The 26,003-nt window shown below is 51.9% G+C and overlaps 1 protein-coding gene across 1 annotated transcript in view; it reads right to left on the bottom strand.

Annotated features, from left to right (window-relative positions):
- Drc8 (dynein regulatory complex subunit 8) overlaps positions 1-25,591 on the bottom strand; it is a 30,505-nt gene extending 4,914 nt beyond the window's left edge. Inside the window, exons 1-4 of the mRNA XM_090341646.1 lie at positions 25,588-25,591; positions 25,012-25,096; positions 13,100-13,172; positions 928-1,007 (exon numbers count right to left, since the gene is read on the bottom strand). Of these exons, the coding sequence (XP_090197772.1) occupies positions 928-1,007; positions 13,100-13,172; positions 25,012-25,096; positions 25,588-25,591 (242 nt within the window). The remainder of the gene's footprint in view (positions 1-927; positions 1,008-13,099; positions 13,173-25,011; positions 25,097-25,587) is intronic.
- Between the last annotated feature and the right edge of the window lie 412 nt (positions 25,592-26,003).

Raw genomic sequence — 26,003 nt, 5'->3', positions numbered from 1 at the left:
TGTGCCTCTCATGTGGTTGAAGTGACAGGCAAGGCCACCACACCCAGCTTATTGGCTGAGATTTCACTAGCTTTTCCCAGGCTGGCCTGAACCACAATCCTCTAGAGCTCCACCTCCAGAGCAGCTGGCCCATGGGTACAAGCTACCACAGCCAACTCAATTAGTATTTTTAATTATCAGTACAGAAATTAATTTTTATTGTTTAAAAACTTCTACAATCAGTCAAACTCAGCAAGCTGAAATACTATACCTTTGCTTTAAAAATTAAAAGCAACTTTTTTTTAGCATTTTTTAGTTCATCCCTAAGCAGTTGTACCAACATGAATACATGTTGTCAGTGTCATTTCTTTCACCATTCTCCTCCATCTCTCCCTACCCTACCCATCCCCTCACATACCTGCATGGAATAGTATGACAGCTTCCACCCTCCCCTTCTCCATTTTTCCCTCCTCCCCTTGACCTCTGTAGCTCAAGCCGGCCTTGGCTTCTCAATCCTCCTGCCCCAGCCCCTACGGTACTGCTATTACAGGCCTGTAACACTCTCCCTCACCAAGATTAATAATTAGGCATTCACAAAAGAGATTGCTAGAATGTTGTTGTCTTGTGCATTTTTGTAGTTTCTTTGTCCCATAGTTGTTCTTTGCTTAGATTAATAGCAATGTGGTTGATATTGCTAAGCACATACAAACAGACAATTCAGAAGTACGCCGAAAGGCCAGAGGAAGCTACGTTAAGGTACACTGCTCGGGTATAATACAAGAAGAAGTCAAGTGTTTTGAAATCAATGCAATTCTCAGACAGGGACATAGCTCATATGGTAGATAACTTGCCTGGCCAGTAAGTGGCCAGAGTTCAATCCATAATATCATATGCAAAATGAATCAATAAACGCAGTGAATGGATCTCTCTAATCACTTTCTCACTGACCTCCTCTCCAGAAGTACCTTGGTCATCACCGGAAGAAACTTCTCAAAGCGAATGTATCCAGTGGGTTCTTCTTCCTCCACCTAAACATCGAATTTTAAAAGTCACTTATGCATTCAGCCTCTCACTACATGGAGCAACTGTTTGTCCAGAGCCATTTTCCATGCCGAGGCTGGAGGACGCCCCCTGCATGGGAGCTGCACTCTGCTAGGGGAAACAACGTCAATCCAGACCCACAAGTCTACCAGTGCCTTTTTCTTTTGGACACAGGGTCTGGCTATGTAGCCCAGGCTGGTCTTGAACTATAGATCTTCTTGTCTCTGTCTCCGAGCACTAGGGTCCAGGCATGTAACTGAGTATACCCTTGTAACGAGGAGGCACAGCAGTGTCAGAACAGATCAGAGGAAGTGGCCCTTGAGCAGGCTGCTAAGGATGAGGAGAAGGCGTGAGCAAGCCAGCAGGGAAGAAGCATTCCCATCGGGCCTGGGGCCACAGCATCAGGAAACTGAAGCCGGAGGAGGAGCCACAGGGACGCCGTACCTCAAACCTCTGTAAGGCAACAGATGGCAGCCTGGGGCGGGAGCTGTGCTCTGCCACCCCAGTGAGGAGAAGCAGTAGAGCCCAGCACAGGGGATGCCATGGGCACACAACAAAGCCATGCGACCTCCACCTTCACAGCGGGCTGTCCCCTGCCTGCCAGAGATCCTGTTAAAACTCATCGATCCCACTGCAACAGATGGGCCTCCACAGATTTATGTGTGGACTAAAAATAAAACTCCAGGCTGCCGCTAACTGGGAGAAACACGCTCATCCAAGGGACAATTACTTTGTAATGTTTACACTTAGTCCCATGCCTGGCTCCACTCTGCAGAAATCCAGCTCATCGACATGCAGAATGTTCCAGAGATGTTGAGCCTATGACAATTGTCTCCAACAAACTCCAGGTTTCATGTCCAGTTGTCTCTGGTAATATGTGAACCGTTCCCAGTTCCCAAAGCCTTAAAGATCTTCCACCAGCCCTGGGAGAGGGGAAGACTGCCTGCTCTCCTTGATTAACAATTCCTTCCAGAGTCAAAACTAAACAAAACTAATTAGCTATCCCAAGTGTTCCTTTGTGTTAAAAAAAAAAATTTAAAATGAATAGTAGCACAGGTGGGAAAAGTGAGAGAACTACGTCCACTTCCAAGCTGGGCCTGACCGGTCTTTCTGTGACCCACTGCTGCCCTCTGCGGGCCGCTGCCCGCACCTGCTCTCCATGTGCAAGCTGTACGCACAGCACAGCTCAGCAACACCACCACAACATCCATAAGAAGACTGTAGATTTAAATATCATTCATTGTAGGATCATCTGGATTTACAAAAGAGATTCGGAGAATTCTCGCATGCCCTACACAGTTCCTTGTTTTGTTTCTACTTTTTTATTCCTGTTTATTTCTATGTCCTAGGGCTTCAATGCAGAGCCTGGGCACTGTCCCTGAGCTTTTGTACTCAAAGATAGTGCCCTGCCACTTGAGCCACAGCTCCAATTCTGGCTTTTTTTAGTGGCTAATTGGAGATAAGAGTTTTATAGACTTTCCTGCCTGGGCTGGCTTTGAACCGTGATCCTCAGATCTCAGCCTCCTTGAATGGTTGTGATGACTGGCCCAAACTGCCAGTGCCCAGCACATTTCATTCTCTTTAAGCTTTATTGAGGTAAGACCTCATGTCTTAAGCCCGCATACATTTAAAGGGGTACAGTATGCTACTTCAAGATACAGTGAAATGATTGCCACAATTCAGCTAATTAACAAATCTTACTAATTGTTCATAATGATCATGCATGCATTATTGCGAACCTCCAGCCTCACGCTGCACCTCTGCCTGGCACCGCTCTGCCCTGTGTCTGTGACTTCAGCGCCTTAGCTCCACGGCCCTCACACGGGACACCAGACGCGGGCCTCGCTGGCCTCACTTCCTGTGAGGTCCTCCAGGTGTGTCTGTGCTGTCTGAAAGTTCAAGGCCGAGGAACAGTCCACGCTGCGTGCCACATCATCTCCATCTAGTCATCCGTGGACAGACAGTGACATGGCTGCCATGTTTTGGTTATTGCCAGTAAAGATGGCGCTTCCAGTTGCATTTGCTTTTGGGGATCCAATCCAAGAGTAGTTCTGGCATTTGTGGACCCCCTCTTTTCTGTAGCAGAGCTGCTGACTTACACTCTCGCCAGGGTACAGACTTCCTTTCTTTCCATGTCCTCCACATGTCTTGGTGTCTTTTGACTCTGAACTCGGTGCCTATCGCTCTTACTTGGCTGCAGAGCTGATGTTCTACCACTGGTGTCACAACGTCACTTCTGGCCTTTTGGTGGTTACATGGAGGTAAGTCACAGACTTTTCTGCCAGGCTTGCTTCAGTCACAGACATACCCTCCTGAGCAGCTATGGTTACACACGCGAGTCACTGGGGCTGAAATCTTCCTTTTCTAATACAGGCAGGACTGGGTGAGTGCTCGTGCAGTTTGGCCTTGCATCTCCCTTGGGGAAATGCTGATGCCGAGGCCTTGTCCCATGCCCGCTCTCCACCGCCTTAGCTTCTTTGTCCATACTTAACAGCTTCCTGCATCCTGCTGAACTGCAGGAGTCCTCACACATCTCAGCCCTGACGAGATACATGGCTATGACTACTTCACCCTCCGCTGTCTCTCTTTACATTTGGGGTGTTTCCTTTTTGGCACAGAAATTTCTTAGTTTGATGTTATGCCACTGGTTTTTCTTTCGCCGCTGTGCTTTTTTCTTATCTTGCAACTCATTGCCAAGAGCCATGTCAAGTTGCTGTCCCCGCTCTCTTCTAGTTTGATGGTTTCAGCTCTTTCACGTCTAAATGTGGAGCCGAGTTTTCTATATGGCATGAGGGAAGGGAAGAAGGAGGAGGGAAGGGGGAGGGAGGAAGAATGAGAATTATGGGTTGAGCTCTGTCTCTCCCAAATGAATGCACTGAGGTCGTACTCTCCAGTTCCTCAGCTGGTGAACTCATCTGGAGACCAGGTATTTGCAGTCGGGACTGGGTTAAAGTGAAGTGGTCTGCTTGGGGCTCCACCAGAGTGACCGGTGTCCTTACAAAAGGGATGTCTGGACACAGATGTAAGGAAAAGGCCAGGGATGGGAAGAGGGCCATCTGCAAGATGGGGAGAGCTCAGCGAAGCTCGGGGCAGCCGCCTGCCTCCTAGGACAAGGCCCTGGGGTCCAGCTCCAGCACCCCCACACCAGCAGAAGGAGAGGCCGGAGAGGGGACACAGGAGGAGCCGCCCCGGCTGACTCATCTCCAGACGGAGAGACCATAAATGGAGGACGTTCACCCCACCTAGTGTGGGGCTCTAGAATTAGAGGCGGTCCAGGCCACAAGTGCTACTAGACACCTAAGGGCCCCCTTAGGGCCTGCCTTCCACCCGTCTCTCCCCCAGGGCCCATGGCAGACCTGTGCCCACCTCCTGACCCTCTTGAGTAGCTAGTCTCAGCGCTAGCATCTTACAGCGTCCAGAGCCCCACCAGTGGTGCCAGAGGCGGCTATGGACACAGGTAACAGCATAGGAGGCAAAAAGGATGGTGTCCCTGTTAAGCCTGTCTGTCTGTCCATTCACTGCAACAGATTCCACCATGGGACCCAGGCCAGACGCCTGGGAAGAGTTGTTAGCTCCCACTCCCTGCATGGGAAACTGGAAGTTTCTCTTCTCCAAGTCTCCCTTCTTTAATTCTGTTATACTAAAATAATAAATCCTCATTAAAATCTTCAAAAATGGTACAGAAGGGAACAGTCCCTGCAGGTCCATAACTCAGACATTGGAACAGGAAGGATGCAATCAAGTGGCTCTGATGTGCCTGCAGCCCACAGAATGAGAAAGCCACCATGGAGCAGGGGTGAAGCCACTGGCTCCTCTGTGGCCTGTGAGGAAGCAACTCTCTTCTATAGCTCCTCTCTCCTGTACTCTTAGGTTATGAAGCCAGCTAAACAGGGAGAGGGGCCAGGATTTGGCCTAGTGGTAGAGTGCTCACCTAGCATGCACAAAGCCCTGGGTTCAATTCCCCAGTACCACATTCACAGAAAACACCAGAAGTGGTGCTGGCTCAAATGACTGACCCTGGGCAAAAAGTGTCCACGGACAGTGCCCAGGCCCTGACTTCGAGCCCCAGAACTGGAAAAATAAATAAATCAACAGGAGAAGATGATAAATGCTCTAAGCTTTGCCGAGTATTTCACATGTTTGCTACGTTTCCTTCTGTCTGTAGACAGATCACTTGAGCAATGTAAGAGCATCCTTCGCTCAGGTTCTGCAAAGCAGGGCCTGTGAGCCAGGGTTGGCCCTTGACTTAGAGCCTACAGCAGCTCAGGATACCCAGCACAGACACTTGGGGCCAGGGCCGGGCATGCCCACATCCACACATCTCTGAGGATGCTGGGAAAATCTCCGCACACCCATCCTCCATGACAGGGCTCAGAACCTCTGCAGGGCACAGAGGACTCCCCAGAGGTCAGCACCCACCGCCAGCCAGTTGGTCTCTCCTAGCAGACAGGCTGGGACTTGCGCTCAGCCCGAGCATAAGCGGGCAGGGAAGTGCTGCTCTCTAACGCAGAGTCGGGAAGTGGATGTGGCAGGCGTGACTGAAAGGCCTGGACAGTCCCCACCCTTCCAGGAGCCAGGCATCAGGAACTAAGGCTGGAAGACCAAGAACGGCCTGCAGCTCTTTCTGGGGACCCAGGGTCCTGAAGCCTGGAAGGAGCCCAGAGGTGGGTGAACCAGCGGCCCAGGGCTGCCTGGCCAGACCCTGCAGCAAGGGATGGCTAACCAGTGAGGGGAGGGGCAGGGCATGGTGGCTGGGAGGACACGTCATCCTGTGGAAGCCAGGAACATGCCAGAGGGTGAGGTGACACAGGGGACAGGGCCTGCTGGCAGGAGGCCCCCTCAGCAGGCGCAGGACCATTAACTCCGATCCAGGGACCCCTGCCAGCTGCCTCACCCAGCTTGGTGACACCTGACTGAGTCTCCTCCAGTGTCCCCAAGGGCTCAGAACAGGCACGGGAGCACTGTGGGGATGATCACTGTGGGAATGACACTGTGGGGATGACACAGCGGGGATGACACTGTAGAGATGAAACTGTGGGGATGACACTGTGGAGATGACACTGTGGAGATGACACTGTGGAGGTGACACTGTGGGGATGACACTGTGGAGATGACACTGTGGAGATGACACTGTGGAGGAGACACTGTGGGGATGACACTGTGGAGATGACACTGTGGAGATGACACTGTGGAGATGACACTGTGGGGATGACACTGTGGAGGAGACACTGTGGGGATGACACTGTGGAGATGACACTGTGGAGGTGACACTGTGGAGGAGACACTGTGGGGATGACACTGTGGGGATGACCCTGTGGAGATGAGCACTGTGGAGATGAAACTGTGGAGATGACCCTGTGGAGATGACACTGTGGAGATGAGCACTGCGGGGATGACACTGTGGGGATGACACTGTGGAGATGACACTGTGGAGATGAGCACTGCGGGGATGACACTGTGGGGATGACACTGTGGAGATGACACTGTGGAGATGACACTGTGGAGGTGACACTGTGGAGATGAGCACTGCGGGGATGACACTGTGGGGATGACACTGTGGAGATGACACTGTGGAGATGACACTGTGGAGGTGACACTGTGGAGATGAGCACTGCGGGGATGACACTGTGGGGATGACACTGTGGAGATGACACTGTGGGGATGACACTGTGGGGGTGACACTGTGGAGATGAAACTGTGGAGATGACACTGTGGAGATGACACTGTGGGGATGACACTGTGGGGATGACCCTGTGGAGATGACACTGTGGAGGTGACACTGTGGGGATGACACTGTGGAGATGAAACTGTGGAGATGACACTGTGGAGATGACACTGTGGGGATGACACTGTGGGGGTGACACTGTGGAGGTGACACTGTGGAGGTGACACTGTGGGGATGACACTGTGGAGATGACACTGTGGAGGTGACACTGTGGGGATGACCCTGTGGAGATGACACTGTGGAGGTGACACTGTGGGGATGACACTGTGGAGATGACACTGTGGAGATGACACTGTGGAGATGACACTGTGGGGATGACACTGTGGAGGTGACACTGTGGGGGTGACACTGTGGAGATGACACTGTGGAGATGACACTGTGGAGATGAAACTGTGGAGATGACACTGTGGAGATGACACTGTGGAGATGACACTATGGAGGTGACACTGTGGGGATGACACTGTGGAGATGAAACTGTGGAGATGACACTGTGGAGATGACACTGTGGGGATGACACTGTGGGGGTGACACTGTGGAGGTGACACTGTGGAGGTGACACTGTGGGGATGACACTGTGGAGATGACACTGTGGAGGTGACACTGTGGGGATGACCCTGTGGAGATGACACTGTGGAGGTGACACTGTGGGGATGACACTGTGGAGATGACACTGTGGGGATGACACTGTGGGGGTGACACTGTGGAGGTGACACTGTGGAGGTGACACTGTGGGGATGACACTGTGGAGATGACACTGTGGGGATGACACTGTGGGGATGACACTGTGGAGGTGACACTGTGGAGATGACACTGTGGAGGTGACACTGTGGAGGTGACACTGTGGGGATGACACTGTGGAGATGACACTGTGGAGATGACACTGTGGGGATGACACTGTGGAGGTGACACTGTGGGGATGACACTGTGGAGGTGACACTGTGGGGATGACACTGTGGAGATGACACTGTGGAGATGACACTGTGGGGATGACACTGTGGAGGAGACACTGTGGGGATGACACTGTGGAGATGACACTATGGGGATGACACTGTGGGGATGACACTGTGGAGATGACACTGTGGAGATGACACTGTGGAGGAGACACTGTGGGGATGACACTGTGGAGATGACACTGTGGGGATGACCCTGTGGAGATGACACTGTGGAGGTGACACTGTGGGGATGACACTGTGGAGATGACACTGTGGAGATGACACTGTGGGGATGACACTGTGGAGGAGACACTGTGGGGATGACACTGTGGAGATGACACTGTGGAGATGACACTGTGGGGATGACACTGTGGAGGAGACACTGTGGGGATGACACTGTGGAGATGACACTGTGGGGATGACACTGTGGAGGAGACACTGTGGGGATGACACTGTGGAGATGACACTGTGGAGATGACACTGTGGGGATGACACTGTGGAGGAGACACTGTGGGGATGACACTGTGGAGATGACACTGTGGGGATGACACTGTGGGGATGACACTGTGGAGATGACACTGTGGAGATGACACTGTGGGGATGACACTGTGGAGGAGACACTGTGGGGATGACACTGTGGAGATGACACTGTGGAGATGACCCTGTGGAGATGACACTGTGGAGATGACACTGTGGAGATGACCCTGTGGGGATGACCCTGTGGAGATGACACTGTGGAGATGACCCTGTGGAGATGACACTGTGGGGATGACACTGTGGAGGAGACACTGTGGGGATGACACTGTGGGGATGACACTGTGGAGATGACACTGTGGAGATGAAACTGTGGAGATGACCCTGTGGAGATGACACTGTGGAGATGACACTGTGGGGATGACACTGTGGAGATGACACTGTGGAGGTGACACTGTGGGGATGACACTGTGGGGATGACACTGCGGGGATGACACTGTGGAGGTGACACTGTGGAGGTGACACTGCGGAGATGACACTGTGGGGATGACATTGGAGATGAGCACTGTGGAGATGACACTGTGGAGGTGACACTGTGGAGGTGACACTGTGGGGATGACACTGTGGAGGTGACACTGTGGAGGTGACACTGTGGAGATGACACTGTGGAGGTGACACTGTGGGGATGACACTGTGGGGATGACACTGTGGAGGTGACACTGTGGAGGTGACACTGTGGGGATGACACTGTGGAGATGACACTGTGGAGATGAAACTGTGGGGATGACACTGTGGAGGTGACACTGTGGAGGTGACACTGTGGGGATGACACTGTGGGGATGACACTGTGGAGATGACACTGTGGAGGTGACACTGTGGGGATGACACTGTGGAGATGACACTGTGGAGATGAAACTGTGGGGATGACACTGTGGAGATGACACTGTGGAGGTGACACTGTGGGGATGACACTGTGGGGATGACACTGCGGGGATGACACTGTGGAGGTGACACTGTGGAGGTGACACTGTGGAGATGACACTGTGGGGATGACATTGGAGATGAGCACTGTGGAGATGACACTGTGGAGGTGACACTGTGGAGGTGACACTGTGGGGATGACACTGTGGAGGTGACACTGTGGAGGTGACACTGTGGACATGACACTGTGGGGATGACATTGGAGATGAGCACTGTGGAGATGACACTGTGGGGATGACACTGTGGGGGTGACACTGTGGAGGTGACACTGTGGAGGTGACACTGTGGGGATGACACTGTGGAGATGACACTGTGGAGATGACACTGTGGGGATGACACTGTGGAGGTGACACTGTGGAGATGACACTGTGCAGGTGACACTGTGGAGGTGACACTGTGGGGATGACACTGTGGAGATGACACTGTGGAGATGACACTGTGGGGATGACACTGTGGAGATGACACTGTGGAGATGACACTGTGGGGATGACACTGTGGAGATGACACTGTGGAGATGACACTGTGGGGATGACACTGTGGAGGAGACACTGTGGGGATGACACTGTGGAGATGACACTGTGGAGATGACACTGTGGGGATGACACTGTGGAGATGACACTGTGGAGATGACACTGTGGGGATGACACTGTGGAGATGACACTGTGGGGATGACACTGTGGAGATGACACTGTGGAGGTGACACTGTGGAGGTGACACTGTGGGGATGACACTGTGGAGGTGACACTGTGGAGGTGACACTGTGGAGATGACACTGTGGGGGTGACACTGTGGAGGTGACACTGTGGAGGTGACACTGTGGAGATGACACTGTGGAGGTGACACTGTTGATGACACTGTGGAGATGACACTGTGGGGATGACACTGTGGAGGTGACACTGTGGGGGTGACACTGTGGAGATGACACTGTGGGGGTGACACTGTGGAGGTGACACTGTGGAGGTGACACTGTGGAGGTGACACTGTGGAGGTGACACTGTGGAGGTGACACTGTGGACATGACACTGTGGACATGACACTGTGGAGGTGACACTGTGGAGATGACACTGTGGGGGTGACACTGTGGAGGTGACACTGTGGAGGTGACACTGTGGAGATGACACTGTGGGGGTGACACTGTGGAGGTGACACTGTGGAGGTGACACTGTGGAGGTGACACTGTGGAGATGACACTGTGGAGGTGACACTGTTGATGACACTGTGGAGATGACACTGTGGGGATGACACTGTGGAGGTGACACTGTGGGGGTGACACTGTGGAGGTGACACTGTGGGGGTGACACTGTGGAGGTGACACTGTGGAGATGACACTGTGGAGGTGACACTGGTGATGACACTGTGGAGGTGACACTGTGGAGATGACACTGTGGGGGTGACACTGTGGAGGTGACACTGTGGGGGTGACACTGTGGAGGTGACACTGTGGAGGTGACACTGTGGAGATGACACTGTGGAGGTGACACTGTGGGGATGACACTGTGGAGGTGACACTGTGGAGGTGACACTGTGGAGGTGACACTGGTGATGACACTGTGGAGATGACACTGTGGGGATGACACTGTGGAGGTGACACTGTGGAGGTGACACTGTGGAGATGACACTGTGGGGGTGACACTGTGGAGGTGACACTGTGGAGGTGACACTGTGGAGGTGACACTGGTGATGACACTGTGGAGGTGACACTGTGGAGATGACACTGTGGAGGTGACACTATGGAGGTGACACTGTGGGGATGACACTGTGGAGGTGACACTGTGGAGGTGACACTGTGGAGGTGACAGTGTGGAGATGACACTGTGGAGATGACACTGTGGGGATGACACTGTGGAGGTGACACTGTGGAGGTGACACTGAGGAGGTGACAGTGTGGAGATGACACTGTGGAGATGACACTGTGGGGATGACACTGTGGAGGTGACAGTGTGGAGATGACACTGTAGGGATGACACTGTGGAGGTGACACTATGGAGATGACACTGTGGAGGTGACACTGTGGAGGTGACACTGGTGATGACACTGTGAAGATGACACTGTGGAGATGACACTGTGGAGATGACACTGTGGAGGTGACACTGGAGGTGACACTGTGGAGATGAGCACTGCGGGGATGACACTGTGGAGATGACACTGTGGAGATGAAACTGTGGAGATGACACTGGAGGTGACACTGTGGAGATGACACTGTGGAGATGACACTGGAGGTGACACTGTGGAGATGGGCACTGCGGGGATGACACTGTGGAGATGACACTGTGGGGATGAAACTGTGGGGATGACACTGTGGAGATGACACTGTGGAGATGACAGTGTGGAGATGACACTGTGGAGATGACACTGTGGAGGTGACACTGGTGATGACACTGTGGAGATGACACTGTGGAGATGACACTGTGGAGATGAGCACTGCGGGGATGGTCACTGTCTTCAGGCTTTCTCAAGGCTGGAGCTCCTCTCTGGGAGCCTCCGCCCAGCCTGGCTTTCTCTGTGTGCGTGGTAGGGAGGAATCCAGCACCCGGGCTTCGTGCGTCCTGAAGAGCACTCCAGCCGCGGGCTCCCGGCTCCACGGGATTTGTGTAATGGGCCATTCCAGAAGAAACGCCACGTTTCCAGCTGAACTTCAGAGAGTGACAGGCCGCACATGACCACCCATGAACGTGACAGCTGGCAGCTGGTGTCTGTCATCCTAGCTACCTGGGAGGCTAGAATCTGAGGATTGCGGTTCAAAGCCAGCCCAGAGAGGAAAGTCTGTGAGACACTCATCTGCAGTGAACCGCCAGAAATGCAGAAGTGGTGCTGTGGCTCTAAGTGGTAGAGTGCTAGCTTTGAGCAAAATAGCTCAGTGATACTGCCCAGGCCCAGAGTTCAAGCCCCACAATCAAAAAACAAAACCAGGGCCGGGAGTTTGGCCTAGTGGTAGCGTGCTTGCCTAGCATGCATGAAGACCTGGGTTCGATTCCTTGGTACCACATACATAGCAAAAAGCCAGAAATGGTGCTGAGGCTCAAGTGGTAGAGCTCTAGCCTTGAGAAAGTCCAAGGACAGTGCTCAGGCCCTGAGCTCAAGCCCAGGAATGGCAAAAAAAAAAAAAAAAAAAAAAAAAAGTATCCACGCATGTTACACACTGTTACGGAACCGAGAACGATAAGACACCTGTCCCCAGGCACAGCGCCAATTTCCTGAACGCCCTCTCCCCAGGACTCAGGTTCACTGACAAACACAAACGACAGGGGACTGCTGTTTAGGACTAAGAGCCTCCACAGGGCCCCCCTCCACAGTGGAGTCCCCCCTCCCACGCCCACCATCACCACTGGACTTTCCTGAAACCAGGAGAGGGCAGGAGCGTGATGCTCAATCCTTCCCCACAAAGAGCTGCAGTCAGTCACCTGATATGCACCCGCCAGCCACTCCCCATTCTCAGCTCCCTGAAAGAGTGACTGCCAGGCCCGCTGCCTTTGCTTTGTTTCCCCTCTGTCCAGCCCTTCTAGAACACGTAAGTTCACGAGTGAAGGGGTTCCATTCTGGAACTACAAAATAAAGCCAACCACAATCTCAAAATTGGCTGCATCTTTTCGTTCACAATATTATAAATAATAATTTAGAATTTCGAGGCTGATCCTATTTTACTACTTATTGCCTAGTCGTTATTCTGATCATCGTATTTCTCCAAATAAATAAATAGCCTGTAAAGTTCTGCTTCTATTGGTGAAGCGTCATTATTCACCCTTCCTTTCCTCTGTTCCTCCCGTCTCCTGGCCTGTCTTCAACTCCATGTGGAAAGCAGAGTGCTGTCGTCCACAGGGTTTCTTTAGACCCGTCCCCTCCTGCTCGCTGGGACGCACAGCTGCCCCGGGTGCTTTCCGCCCGGCCCTAGGTCTGGCCTCTGTGGTTGCCAGGTAAGGGTTTTAGTCTCAAAGCTGAGCAAGGCTCGCATGCCCCATCTCCCACCTACCTCGGCAATGAGATCCTGCAGCTCCCCTTCACTGGGGCAGCACCCCAAGGATCTGATGATCGTTCCGACCTCTCTGAGGGGAAAAAACACCATCAACCGTTGAGAATAGAACGTGCAAAGGCAACTGTTACGTCAACTCTCAAGTGAAATACTGCGCTAAATCATTTCCTATCGTGGATAACACAGCACGCCGACTCACGGAGTTTGGCCTGCTGATTATAAAAGACACTTTCTGGGGAAAGGGAAGACACAGCCAGAGAGACAAAAGCAAAAAGCTGAGGTCGTAAGCCCAGCCTGCACGGTAGGCTCCCAGCCTTCCACTGCCCAAAGAAGCCTTGTCCAGAAAACAGTGCCTCCCTGCAGCACGTGCAGTCGGGCCAAGGACCCAGGGAAAGGCAAATTCTACTGTCACACACAGCCCTCCCCTCCCTTCCCCTCCCCTCCCCTCCCCTCCTGTCCCCCATGTCACTGGCATCAGCCTGCAAAGTCTCCCCAGAGACCACACTTGTAACACATTGTTAAACATCTCCAATCAAAAGCATTACAGGGGCTAGGAGTTTGGCCTAGTGGTTAAAGTGCTTGCCTAGCATGCACGAAGACCCGGGTTCAATTCCTTGGTACCACATGTAGAAAAAAGCCTGAAGTGGTGCTGAGGCTCAAGTGGTAGAGCTCTAGCTTTGAGAAAGTCCAAGGACAGTGCTCAGGCCCTGAGTTCAAGCCCAGGACTGGCAAAAAAAAAAAAAGTATTACAATTAGGTCCCAGAGTGTAGTCTAGTGGACGAGTGATTGCCAAGCATGCACAAAGCCCTGGTCCCACGTACAGAAAAAGCTGGCAGTGGTGCTGTGGCTCAAGCAGCAGGGCACTAGTCTTGAGCAAAATGTGTCCAATGACAGTGCCCAGGCCCTGAGTTCAAGCCCCAGGACTGGCAAAAAATAAAAAAGTATTGAAATTGGAGTGGGGATATTTGAATGTTAATTAAAACACATCTATTGGGTTGGGATGTAGCTCAGAGGCAAAACTCCTGCCAAGCAAGTACAATGTCCTGGGTTCAATCCCTGGTATCAAAACAGAAAAGACACACACACACACACACACACACACACACACACACACACAACTATTCACTTCACCTAAGTATTTATTTTCTTTACTACTCAGGATAATTTCAGTAGAATTTCAATCTCTTCCTGTTTTAATGAGAACATATTTTACAGAAGATTGTGTGTGTGTGTGTGTGTGTGTGTGTGTGTGTGTGTGTGTGTAGTAGTAGTAGTAGTACTAGTTTTTAAACTCAGGACCTCAAATTCTCAGCTTTTTCACTCACAGCTGCATCTTCTGCTTTATCTGTTACTCTTAATACCAGTTTTATGCTACTTTAACTGTGTTTTTATTTTATTTAGTTTTTTTTGTTTGTTTGTCTGTTTGGTCCAAGACTGGGACTCAAATCCAGTACCTGGTGCTTTACTCATTAGCTACCAGCTAATGTGACTCTACCAGCTGAGTCACACCCCAGCACCTAGCAATTTATCTTTCCTTTTCTTTTGTCAGTCATGGGGCTTGAACTCTGGGCCTGAGCGCTGTCCCTGAGCTCTTCAGCTCAAGGTTACCACCCTACCCTTGACTCACAGCCCCACTTCCAGTTTTCTGGTGGTTAATTTGAGATGAGAATCTCAAGGACTTTAGTGCTCTGGCTGGATTTGAACCGTGATCCTCAGACCCCAGCCTCCTGAGTAGCTAGGACAACAGGCGTGAGCCCTAGCACTTGGCCACAGCAGATTCTTTTGCTGGAGAGCCACAGTAGACCAGAGAGCAACGCACTGTCCACCTGACTGCTCCCCTGCTGCCTGCCCTCTTTCTTCCCCTCCCTTTCCTCTTCTGCACTGGCCCTGCCCTGGAGGCTCTGGAGCCGCCCTTTTCCGGGGTACCCAGGTCCCGGGAGCCACAGTGAGCTCCTGTGACCTCCTCCCCACCCCACACTGGACCTCTCAGGTCTGCAGACTTCTTCTAACTCCAGCTTTCCCCACAGTTGCACTGACCTAGGGTCCCTGGGTGCTGCGGGAAGAGAAAGCCCCTCCGGGAATGCGTTAGCAGGTCTTGGCATGGGGTTTGGCTGCCTCATTGGCCGGCACCCTCCCATGGGATTCCCAGTGGGATGACAGCCTTCCCAGAGAAAACTGTCCCCGATGCACAGCCTGAGGCCAGGTCTGGGCTGAGGGGGGAGGGGAGTGGAGGGAAGAGAGGGAGGGAGGGCCATGCCTTCACATTCTACAGCCTGCTCTTGTTGCACATGGCCAGCAGTCCCCAGCAGAGCGTGCAGCCAGCGGCCGCACCACCACACAGGACCAGGCCTGACGCGGACCTCTGTGCCGTGGGCTGGCCAAGCGCTTCCTGGATGGATTTGGCCTGGGACCACGTGGGCACCTGTGTCTGGCAGTTAATGCCTCTGCAGCCAGCCGTCCAGTGTTCCCTGGTCACCACCCTGGCCCCTGGCCCTTCGCCTTCCGTGCCTGGGGAATCTGCAGCCCTGACAACTCGCCTTTGCACCTCCTGGTTTTCTGCAAAGCTGCTGGGAGAAGGCAAGCAGAGAGACCCTGGCCCAACACAGATCTGCACTCCCTCAGGCCCAGCAGGTCCTGCAAGGCGCCTGCAAGCCTCTAGTCCCCAGCACGGGCACCCAGAACCAGGATTCTCATCTGCTCTCCCTCCAGCTGCAAGGCTCTGCTCCCCATGCACCCGCACCCGACAGGGCGCTACAATCAAGTGACGCCTGCAGTCACATCTTGGAATGGTTTGGGTGCCAGCCTGGTGCTCTGAGCTGGGGGAAGCTGCAGGGGTGAGGCCTGGTGGTAGGATGTTAGGTCATGGGGCGAGCCCTTCCTCTACTTCCGGGCCCCCATGCAGTGAGCAGGCCTCCTCCACCGTGCCTGTGTGGTGCTGTGCGGCCACAGGCCCACAGCAACACGCCAGCCTCCAAAACCACAAGCCGCAATAAACATTCCTCAGTTTCCCCAAGACTGCAGCGCGGTGTAGCAGTGGCAGCGCAGTTCACACACAGGGGGCCTGGACGCAGCCGGCCATCGACACGGGCTGCACCCTGATGCGCCCACCGGAGCCTAGCCAATCCAGAGGCTGGGATCTGAGGATCGCGCTCCCACTTAACTACCCCCAAAAAGCCAGAGGTGGAACTACGGCCAAAAGAAGCTCAGAGACAACTCCCAGGCCCTGGGTTCAAGCCCCAGGACTAACACACACAAGAACACCTCGTAAGGACAAGGTGGCTGGAGGAAGACATGCTGGGGATGGCAGGGCCAGAGCTGGCTCTGCGTGAGTGGGGCACAGCGCTCAGGGCATCACCGCAGAAATGCCCTGCTCTCCACAGATGATCCGCCTGTCCAGGGACACTCAGACCCACCATGGAGGAACAGCCAGGCAGCTCGCCAGTAGGCCCCACAGAGGCGGCCTTGACTGCAGTACCCAGGGAAGACGGGAGAGGACTGTGAGCCAGGGCACATGATGAGGAGCAGAAGCTAATGTTTATGCCTTCCTCGCCTTCCTCCCAGAGCACTCACGACCACACAGGTGCACAGCCCCCCTCACCAGGAGCAAGGCCCTGGGCTCGAGCCCCAGAACAGCCTGGAGGTAAGAGTGGAGGGATCACATTAGAAGCCAAGACTCCTGTTTTCCCTGAAATACCAGGCTAGAGAGGCAGAAGGACGGAGGCACCTCTGTGCCACTTTCCCGTGCCTCTCTGGTGACAGCACACCAGAGCAGCGCGGAAGGGGCCGGGCGGGCCTGGAGAACTTCAGATGGAGTGCTGGCCGCCGCGCAGGCTGCTGGCCGCTCAGCTTTGGGGTGGCAGGGTCCGGGAGAGGGGAGGAGGAAAGAGGCACGGTACAGGGAAAGGTCTGGCCCTCCGCTCTGAGAAGGGGATGTAGACAAGCACTGGGGAGACTGAGGAGCAGACATGCCCAAGTTACTGCTTAGAGCGAGGAAGCTGACAGCTGGGCAGAGCTCCGGGCCCAGCATCCGCCTGCCACGCTCACGGCCCCAGACCCATCCCAGAGCCACAAACAGCAGCAGAAAGCAAGGTGCTGGGCTTTGAACTCAGGGCTGGGCTGTGTCCCTGAGCTTTTTCTTTTCTTTTTCTATGGTGGTAACTGAGGTTTGAACTCAGGGCCTTGTGCCTGCTAGGCAAGCTCTACCATTTGAGCTGCATCCCAGCCCCTCCTGAGCCTCTTTTGCTCAAGGCTAGCGCTCTACACTTGAGCCACAGCTTCTGCCTTTCTCTGTGATTTAATTGGAAATAAAAGTCTCCCCGGCTTTTCTGCCCGGGCTGGCTTTGAACTGTGCTCCTCAGATCTCAGCCTCTTGAGTAGTTAGGATTTTGACATTAATGTGCCCGGGTTATCACCCTGGCTCCTGTGAGGGGAGGCCGTGGAGGCCGGAGGACACCAGGGAGCAACAATGTAGCAAGGCATAAGCTTAAGTGTGCAAGGGGAAGGCCGAAGTAAGCTGATAAAAATGTATACTTTCGACTGCACACAGAACAACATGAGAGACACAGCATCTATGCGTCGACCTTAGGCCAGGCCAGGTTAAGGCTGTACATTCTGCTACAAAGCAAGCACTTTGGTGCCTACTACCATTCACCTGAGTTGAAATAGGCTTTTCTTTTTAATATGTTTGGTTTTGTGCCAATCCTGGGACTTGAACTCAGGGCTTAGGTGCTGTTTCTGAGCTTTTTTGCTCAAGGTTACTTAGGCTCTACCACTTGAACCACAGCTCAGTTTCTAGCTTCCTGGTGGTTAACTGGAGATGAGTCTCACGGACTTTGTTTTCAAATCTCAGCCTCCTCAGTAGCTAGGATAAAAGGCATGTGCATCCAGTGCCTGACTACATATACATACATATATGTGTGTGTGTGTATGTATATATACACATGTACATGTATATATATTAAAAAATGAACTGTGTGGGCCAGGAGTTTGGCCTAGTGGTAGAGTGTTTGCCTAGCATGCACAAAGACCGGGGTTCAATTCCTCAGTACCACATACATAGAAAAAGCCGGGAATGGTGCTATGGCTAAAGTGGTAGAGCTCTAGCCTTGAGAAAGTAAAAGGACAGTGCTCAAGCCCCGAGTTCAAGCCCCAGGACTGGCAAAAAAAATAAGTGGCCAGGCATTGGTAACTCACACCAGGGCTTGATTCCTCAGTAACACATAAATAGAAAAAGGCCAGAGGTGGTGTTGTGGCTCAAGTGGTAGAGCTCTAGCCTTAAGAAAGCCCAAGAACAATGCCTAGGCCCTGAGTTCAAGGCCTAGGACTGGCAAAAAAAAAAAATTAAACTTGACTTAAGGGACTGTAACCCCTTTGTATCAATCTTTGATAATAGCTATAACAAAGAATTTGCTTTTGCATTTGTAGTATACATGAGATTAAAATTATTTCTGATCAAATGAGTCATAATAAGTGATCTAATACTGGTATCATCATTATCAGAAATTGGACTCTTAGGCCTGACTGGTTCAAGATTGGTTCTTGGCACGCTGACACTCAAAGGGCGTAGTTTCATTCTTCTGACACCAGGTGGCGCCAGTGCCCTGAGCTAAGTCTCTGTCAGCTTTAAGGGCAGTCTAAGGTCAAAAACACCCCAAGTGAAGACCAGACTAAGGCAACTCTAAGAACAAAAGAGAAAGCTACTCATTCCACTTCTCAAAAGGAGGCCTGACGTTATGCCACAGAAGGAGCATGTTTAAAGCAATGCCTCAGAACAAAGATTTTGAAACTGATTTGCTTTCAACAGATTTTCTTTTAACAAATATTGCACATAACTGTGTGGTGTGTACCACTTACAATACAGTAAAAACGAGCTCAAGACCTGCCCTTATTTCCTATAAGTAATTTTTTTCATTGATCCTTTATTTATTGAAGGTTTAAAAAAGAAAACAACAAAATCAAGCTAAAATCAGGACAAAATCTGTATTTGACAGATCTATTCTACTCAAAAAGGTCACTTCCAAGCCAGGCTGCTGTGGCTCAAATCTATAATCCTATATACTCAGGAGGCAGAGATCTGAGGTTTGGGTTCAACACCAGTCCAGACAGAAAAGAAAGCCTGTGAGAATTAACCACCAAAGACCTGGAAGTGGGTTTGAAGCTCAAGCAGGGGTGGGGGGGGAGAAAAAGGGGAGAGGTGGAGAGAGAGAGAGAGAAAGAGAAAGAGAGGGGGGGGTCCTGGTGGGAGAGTGCTCGCCTAGCATGCATGAAGTCCTGGGTTCAATGCCACAGCACCACATACACAGGGAAAGCTGGGAGTGACGCTATGGCTCAAGTGGCAAAGCGCTAGCCTTGAGCAAAAAAAAGCTCAAGGACAGTGCCCAGGCCCTAAGTTCAAGCCCAGGACTAGCAAAAACAATAAATAAATACATAAAGTGTGAATGTGTGTTCAGTTCTGTCAAATGCTGCTTCACTGGTCCTAGAATTATATTCATAAACCTCCAAATATAGAACTATTTTGTATTTGTAGAATAAACTTGCTTGCTGTGATATGCTATTGAATGATATTGCTAATATTGTAACTTCATCTATCTCTATTCATAAAAAAGCCGCTCTGCAGTTTTTGTGTGGTGCAGTGGGTCTGGGACAGCAGTCATGCTGGTCTTTTGGAATTTCTCCCGAGACTAATGGTGTTTCAGCTATGTCCATATGCTTTGTGGTCACAAAGTATCTTCTTTAGAGAAATGTCTATTGAAATCAGTTCTCATTTATTAATTCATCTTTTCATTATTGAAGAATAAGAGTTATTCTGAACCCTACATAATAACTAGACCTTATATAAGATCTACAGTAATAGTTATATAATAACTGGACATAATAACAGTTATTTAATAAGTAGACCCTTATCAGATAGATGATTTGTAGAAATTTTCTCCTTATAGCTTGTCTTATTGCTTTTTTTCTTTTTTGTCAGTCATGGAGCTTGAACTTGGACCTGGGCACTGTCCCTAAGTTTTCTGCTCAAGGCTAGCACTCCACCGCTTTGAGTCCCAGCACTACTTCTGGTTTTCTGGTGGTTAATTGGAGATAGTCTCACAGACTTCCCTGCCTGGGCTGGCTAGACACCACGATCCTCAGATCTCAGCCTCCCGAGTAGCTAGGATTACAGGTGTGAGCCACCAGTGTCCTGGGGACTTGAATTCAGGTCCTGGGTGCTGTCCTTGAGCTTTTGTGCTCATGGCTAGAGCTCTACCCTGAGCCGTTGGTGGTTAATTGAAGACAAGAGTCCCTCAGACTTTCCTGCCCATGCCTGCTTCAAACTGTGACATTCAGAACTCAGCCTCCTGAGTAGCTAGGATTACAGGCGTGAGCCGCCAGTGCCCAGCTAGAATGAAGAGGGTTTGTTGATCATGGGACTTGAACTCAGGGCCTGGGCACTGTCCCTGAGCTTTAGCGTTCAAGACATCCTCTACCGCTTTGAGCTACAGCTCCACTTCCTGTCCTGCCATCTTGGCTGAGGGTCAACTGACCATGAACATAAGCCTGTTTCCAGACTCTCCGGGCTACTGCATTGATCTCCGTGTGTCTCGCTTTATGCCACACCAGAACAATCTTGATTGATTAGTCCTGAAGTAAAATTTGAAATCAACAACAATGAGGGCAGCTTTGTTCTTCCTTCCCAAGCGCATTCACTTACTCCAGGACCTTTACAACTCAGTAAGAGGATCCTTTTACCAGTGTGGGCAGGGGTGGGGCTGCAGATTAATGGTAGAATGCTTACCTCGCTCTGCCAAGGCCCTGCCCTCAATTCCTACCATTGATTCATGCCTGAATTTGTACTTTTACAGCCTGGCTTCTGCCTGATCTCATTACTGCACCTCACAGTGGCGACTCTACACTTGTTTCTAGTTCATTCAGAGACAAAGCATGAGTTCCCCCACTGCCTGAAACACTGGCGCTTGCTCCCTTTCCTACGTGTGACCAGCACCGGCTGGTCCTGTCCCCACCACCTCCCCAGGCAAACAGCAGATGTGGGTCTCCTTGCCAGCAGCAGAGCTCGCAGCTGCCTGTTCTGTGGACAGGGTCCCATCCCCTCTTATTACCACTCCCGATCCCCTTCTCTAAATAACCCGGGGCGCATTCTGTGTCGGGGGCGTGAGCTCAGGGCCTGGGCACTGTCTCTGGGCTTTGTGCTCAAGGCTAGTACTCTACCACTTGAGCCCCAGCTCCACTTCCAGTTTGGGGTAGTTAATTGGAATTAAGAGTCTTGTGAACGCTCCTGCCTGGGTTGGCTTTGAAAGGTGACCCTCAAATCTCAGCCTCCTGAGGAGCTGGGATTAGAGGCCAGAGCCACTGGTCCCTGGTTTGAGGACAAGCGTTTACACTCTTGGACTTCCTTACAGCACCGCTAACACCTGTGGTCCCCACCACAGCCTGAGACCGTGGAGAGTGCCACGGGGCGTCTTCACCTCACAGCCTGTGACCATGGAGAGTACCACGGGGCGTCTTCACCTCACAGCCTGTGACCCTGGAGAGTACCACATGGCGTCTTCACCTCACAGCCTGTGACCGTGGAGAGTACCACATGGCGTCTTCACCTCACAGCCTGTGACCGTGGAGAGTACCACATGGTGTCTTCACCTCACAGCCTGTGACCGTGGAGGTACCACATGGTGTATTCACCTCACAGCCTGTGACCGTGGAGGTACCACGGGACGTCTTCACCTCACAGCCTGTGACCGTGGAGAGTACCACATGGCGTCTTCACCTCACAGCCTGTGACCATGGAGAGTACCACGGGGCGTCTTCACCTCACAGCCTGTGACCGTGGAGAGTGCCACATGGCGTCTTCACCTCACAGCCTGTGACCGTGGAGGTACCACATGGCATCTTCACCTCACAGCCTGTGACCATGGAGAGTACCACGGGGCGTCTTCACCTCACAGCCTGTGACCGTGGAGAGTACCACGGGACGTCTTCACCTCACAGCCTGTGACCGTGGAGGTACCACATGGCGTCTTCACCTCACAGCCTGTGACCATGGAGAGTACCACGGGGCGTCTTCACCTCACAGCCTGTGACCATGGAGAGTACCACGGGACGTCTTCACCTCACAGCCTGTGACCGTGGAGGTACCACGGGGCATCTTCACCTCACAGCCTGTGAGTGTGGAGAGTGCCACGGGGCGTCTTCACCTCCCACTGACTGGAGTAGTGAGACAGTGTCACCCTTCTCAGATCCCATCCGCCCCCTCTGAATGGCCCAGAAGGGATTCTGGGGCCTTGGACACAGCTTACCCTTCCATAGGCCCCTGGTGTGCAGAGCCTCTGACTCCAGCCTGTGAGAAGCAGGCCTGAGACAGTGTCCTCCAGGCTCTCCAGGCGGCCACAGGCTTTCCTAAGGACTCCCCTGACGTCGCTGTCCCCACCACGTCCAGCGGAGCACCACTGGAGCCCAGGAGCAGCTCAGGACAGGAGCCTGAGGCCCTGCCCGGGTTTCCCACCCATGGCACTGGAAACCACGGAAACGACAGGGAGCTGGTGCTGTGCTCATGGGAACAGGAGAGGATTCAAGACTCCAAGCTCCACCACAGGAGCAGAAAAAGAGGGGCGGGAGAGGGAGGGAGGGAGGGAAAGGGAAGCGGGGAGGAAGGAAAGAAGGAAGGAAGTAGATCCCAGAAATAAGAGAGGCCGGGCAGTGAGCAGCAGGAGTGGACGGTGGTGGAGACAGCATGGCATCCTCAGAAAGGCAGCGCAGAAGTACCCCGCCACACCAGCCCACCACCCACTTCCACAGACATGTGCAGAGGGATGAGAAGCCAGACCCCACGCCGGGATCCGTGCACAGCACACACAATAGCCGAAAGGTGACAAGAGCCCCGACGTGCAGACAGAACTGACAGTCCCGGAGGAGGGGGCCCAGGCAGCGCCGGGGACACACTGCAGTCCACCTGTAGACAGCACTGCAGGAGAGCCTCGCAGCGTCCACCAGAATCCGTGGGCCCGCACATGAGTGCTTCCCGCCAAAGGAGCACCGAGTCTCAGCTTGAAAAGAGCACACGCCATTCAACTGTCACATGAAGTGGTGGGAATGGTCTTCTTCATGTTGTGTGCATTTTACTCCAACACACACACACACACACACACACACACACACACACACACACACACACACACAGGAAATATCGCTATAAGAATTAGAACAGCCGGGCACTGGTGGCTCACGCCTGTCATCCTAGCTACTCACGAGGCTGAGATCTGAGGATCCTGGTTCAAAGCCAGCCTAGGCACGAAAGTCCGTGAGACTCTTATCTCCAGTTAACCACCAGAAAACCAGAAGTGGCACTGTGGCTCAAGGAGTAGAGCCGTAGCCTTGAGCTGAAGAGCTTAGGCCCAGAGTTTAAGCCCCAGGCCTGACAAAAAGAAAAGAAAAGAAAGAATGTCCGCTACAGAAGCAGTTCCCAAACGTTTTGGTCTGCGAACTCCTTTACACTCTTCCTCACTTAGGTGCTATTTGAATCTATGTTCATCATATTAGAAATGAAAGCTCAATTTTTTATTTTTATTTTTTAGGTCAATCCTTCCAACACAAAACTAAATTAGGAGGAAGACTGGGAGGAGTTGTGCTTTTACACATCTGCAGGTCCCTTTGCCGTCCAGCTTAGGGTTCTGCCGCTGGATCCAACCATCCTGCTAGAATGCATGTCATGTAGTCTTTCAATACACACGCTGGCGCAAAAGTAGCTGATACTGTCTTAGCTTTATTAATAAAAAACAGTTTTGTGTTCAGCCACCTGAGAGGGCCCCGGGGACATACAAGGGATGACTTACATTACTAACAACTCTGAGTGAATGCAAGAGCGAGGCACAAAGAAAAGACATCACTTCCTAGCAGTCACCAAGGGGGGCCTGGGCCCCAGAAGCCTCCACAGGGTCTGGGGAAAGCTGAGTCCCTCCCAGTTGAGATGGTGGTGAGCCACCCATCACTGCTTACCAGCCACCACCACGCCAGGCCTGCCTCCTGCTTAAAGTGACCTAACTTCAAGCTAAACCTTGCTAAGGAAACTGGAGGATGGCTGCCACAACACCTCCAAGAAGCCTGGGTCTCCTCAGCCTACTCCTGAGGGGCAGACAGGCTGCAGCAAAGCCAGGACACCTGCGAGCCCCGCTAGGGGGCCTTCTCCTTGGCCCTCTCCTCACCCCTTTTCTCCTCCCTCTCCTCGTCCCTCTCCTTGTCCCTCTCCTCGTCCCTCTCCTCATCATTCTCCTCATCTCTCTGTTGTCCCTCTGCCAATTTCACGTTTCCATGCTCTAGATCTGGTTTAGTTTTTTCTGCTATGGCGCCATTCTGTAAGCTTCATTGCTCTTTCTTTGCAATCACCTGTTTGTCGTGGCTTGATAAGACAAACCATGGATCTTTAAAAGCAAATTCTAGGGGCTGGGAGCGTGGTCTGGTGGTAGAGTGCTTGCCTAGCATGCACGTGGGTTTGATTCCTTGGTATTACCCACACACAGAAAAAGCGGGAAGTGGTGCTGTGGTTCAAGTGGTAGAGCTCAGGCTCTGAGTTCAAGCCCGAGGACTGGCAAAGGGAAAAAAAAAGCAAATCCTACTCATTCACCTGACAAATGCTTTCTGAGTCCCAACTATGTGCACTAAATAAGAGAGTTCAACTTATTCCCTGAGTTTAAATCTATAGACTGGAATAAGCAATATGAATATGTTTCATCCACTAGACTATGAACAATAAAAAACAAAATTTATCTGAAATAGTTATTAGCAAAGACCTTTATTGAGCACAGGAAAATGCTCTAACTAGCATATTAAGTCCAAGGTACAATGTAAAAAAGATTCTTCTCCTACCAGTATATTGCATCAATAATTCAGAATTATGACAGTAACAAAAGAGATTTCCAAACCTCACATCCACTGTGTTATTCGTCTCGTGGTCAAACACTTCAAATGCCTCTTTGATTTTTTTATGAAATTCTGCTACAATTACCTCTGCAAAACACAAAGAAAATTATTTTTCTTTAGTTATAAATTCAAAACAAAAATCTCAATAACATCTTTTTGGGGTTTTGTTGGTTTGGTTGAGATGGGGTTGTTGGTACCAGCTGGCCTCAAGTTTAGGATCCTCCTCCTGCTTCAGACTCCCAAAAGCCAGACCTGGAGGTTGGCTGGCTCCATGCTGCCAGGGCCTGAGCACTGTCCTTGGGCTTTCTCAAGGCTAGAGCTCTACCACTTGGGCCTCAGCACCACTTCCGGCTTTTTTCTATGGATGTGGTACCGAGGAATCGAACCCGGGTCTTCATACATGCTAGGCAAGCACTCTACCACTAGCCAAACTCCCGGCTCCGTCTCCCAGTCTTTATGTAGCACGTGGCATGTTGAACTCCTCTCCATGTTAAAGAACAGAACAAGCTATGTCCAAATCTTCTGAGATAAAACACCAAAGTTATTTCAATCTTCAACTCACCATGGAGGCGTTTTACCCATGTGTACTCACAAAGCCACTACCTTGAACAAGAGCAGACACTCTTGCCAACCCACCCTCCCCACCAGCTCAGAGTCACCCTAGCAGGCGGCAGAGTACATGAGGCAGCGCCGCTGCCGTGTGCCCAGCCCTCTGGCTGTGCTCTACATCTGAGGGGCTGGAGGAGCCCGGGGCATGAACTCAATCTAGGAGGCTCCCGCCAACAGCTTCTCAACCCGGGAGGGGCTAAGGCTTGCGACAGAAAATGGTGATGAGTGCTTACACCCAGTGAGTGATGCCACTCTACCACCTGGTGAGGTTACAGCCAGGAACAAAACAGACAGAAATCCCCACCTCCCGCACTTCTTTTATTGGGGAAGCTAGATGGCGTACATATTTGCTGACAGTAAGTCAAAAGGTGCTTGCTATAGGTGA

The sequence above is a fragment of the Megascapheus bottae genome, chromosome 10, assembly GCF_031878675.1.
Source record: "Megascapheus bottae isolate mThoBot1 chromosome 10, mThoBot2.hap1, whole genome shotgun sequence".
Lineage (NCBI taxonomy): Eukaryota > Metazoa > Chordata > Mammalia > Rodentia > Geomyidae > Megascapheus > Megascapheus bottae.
The sequence above is the reverse complement of the archived record's forward strand: the minus strand, read 5'-3'. Positions and strand labels throughout refer to the sequence as shown.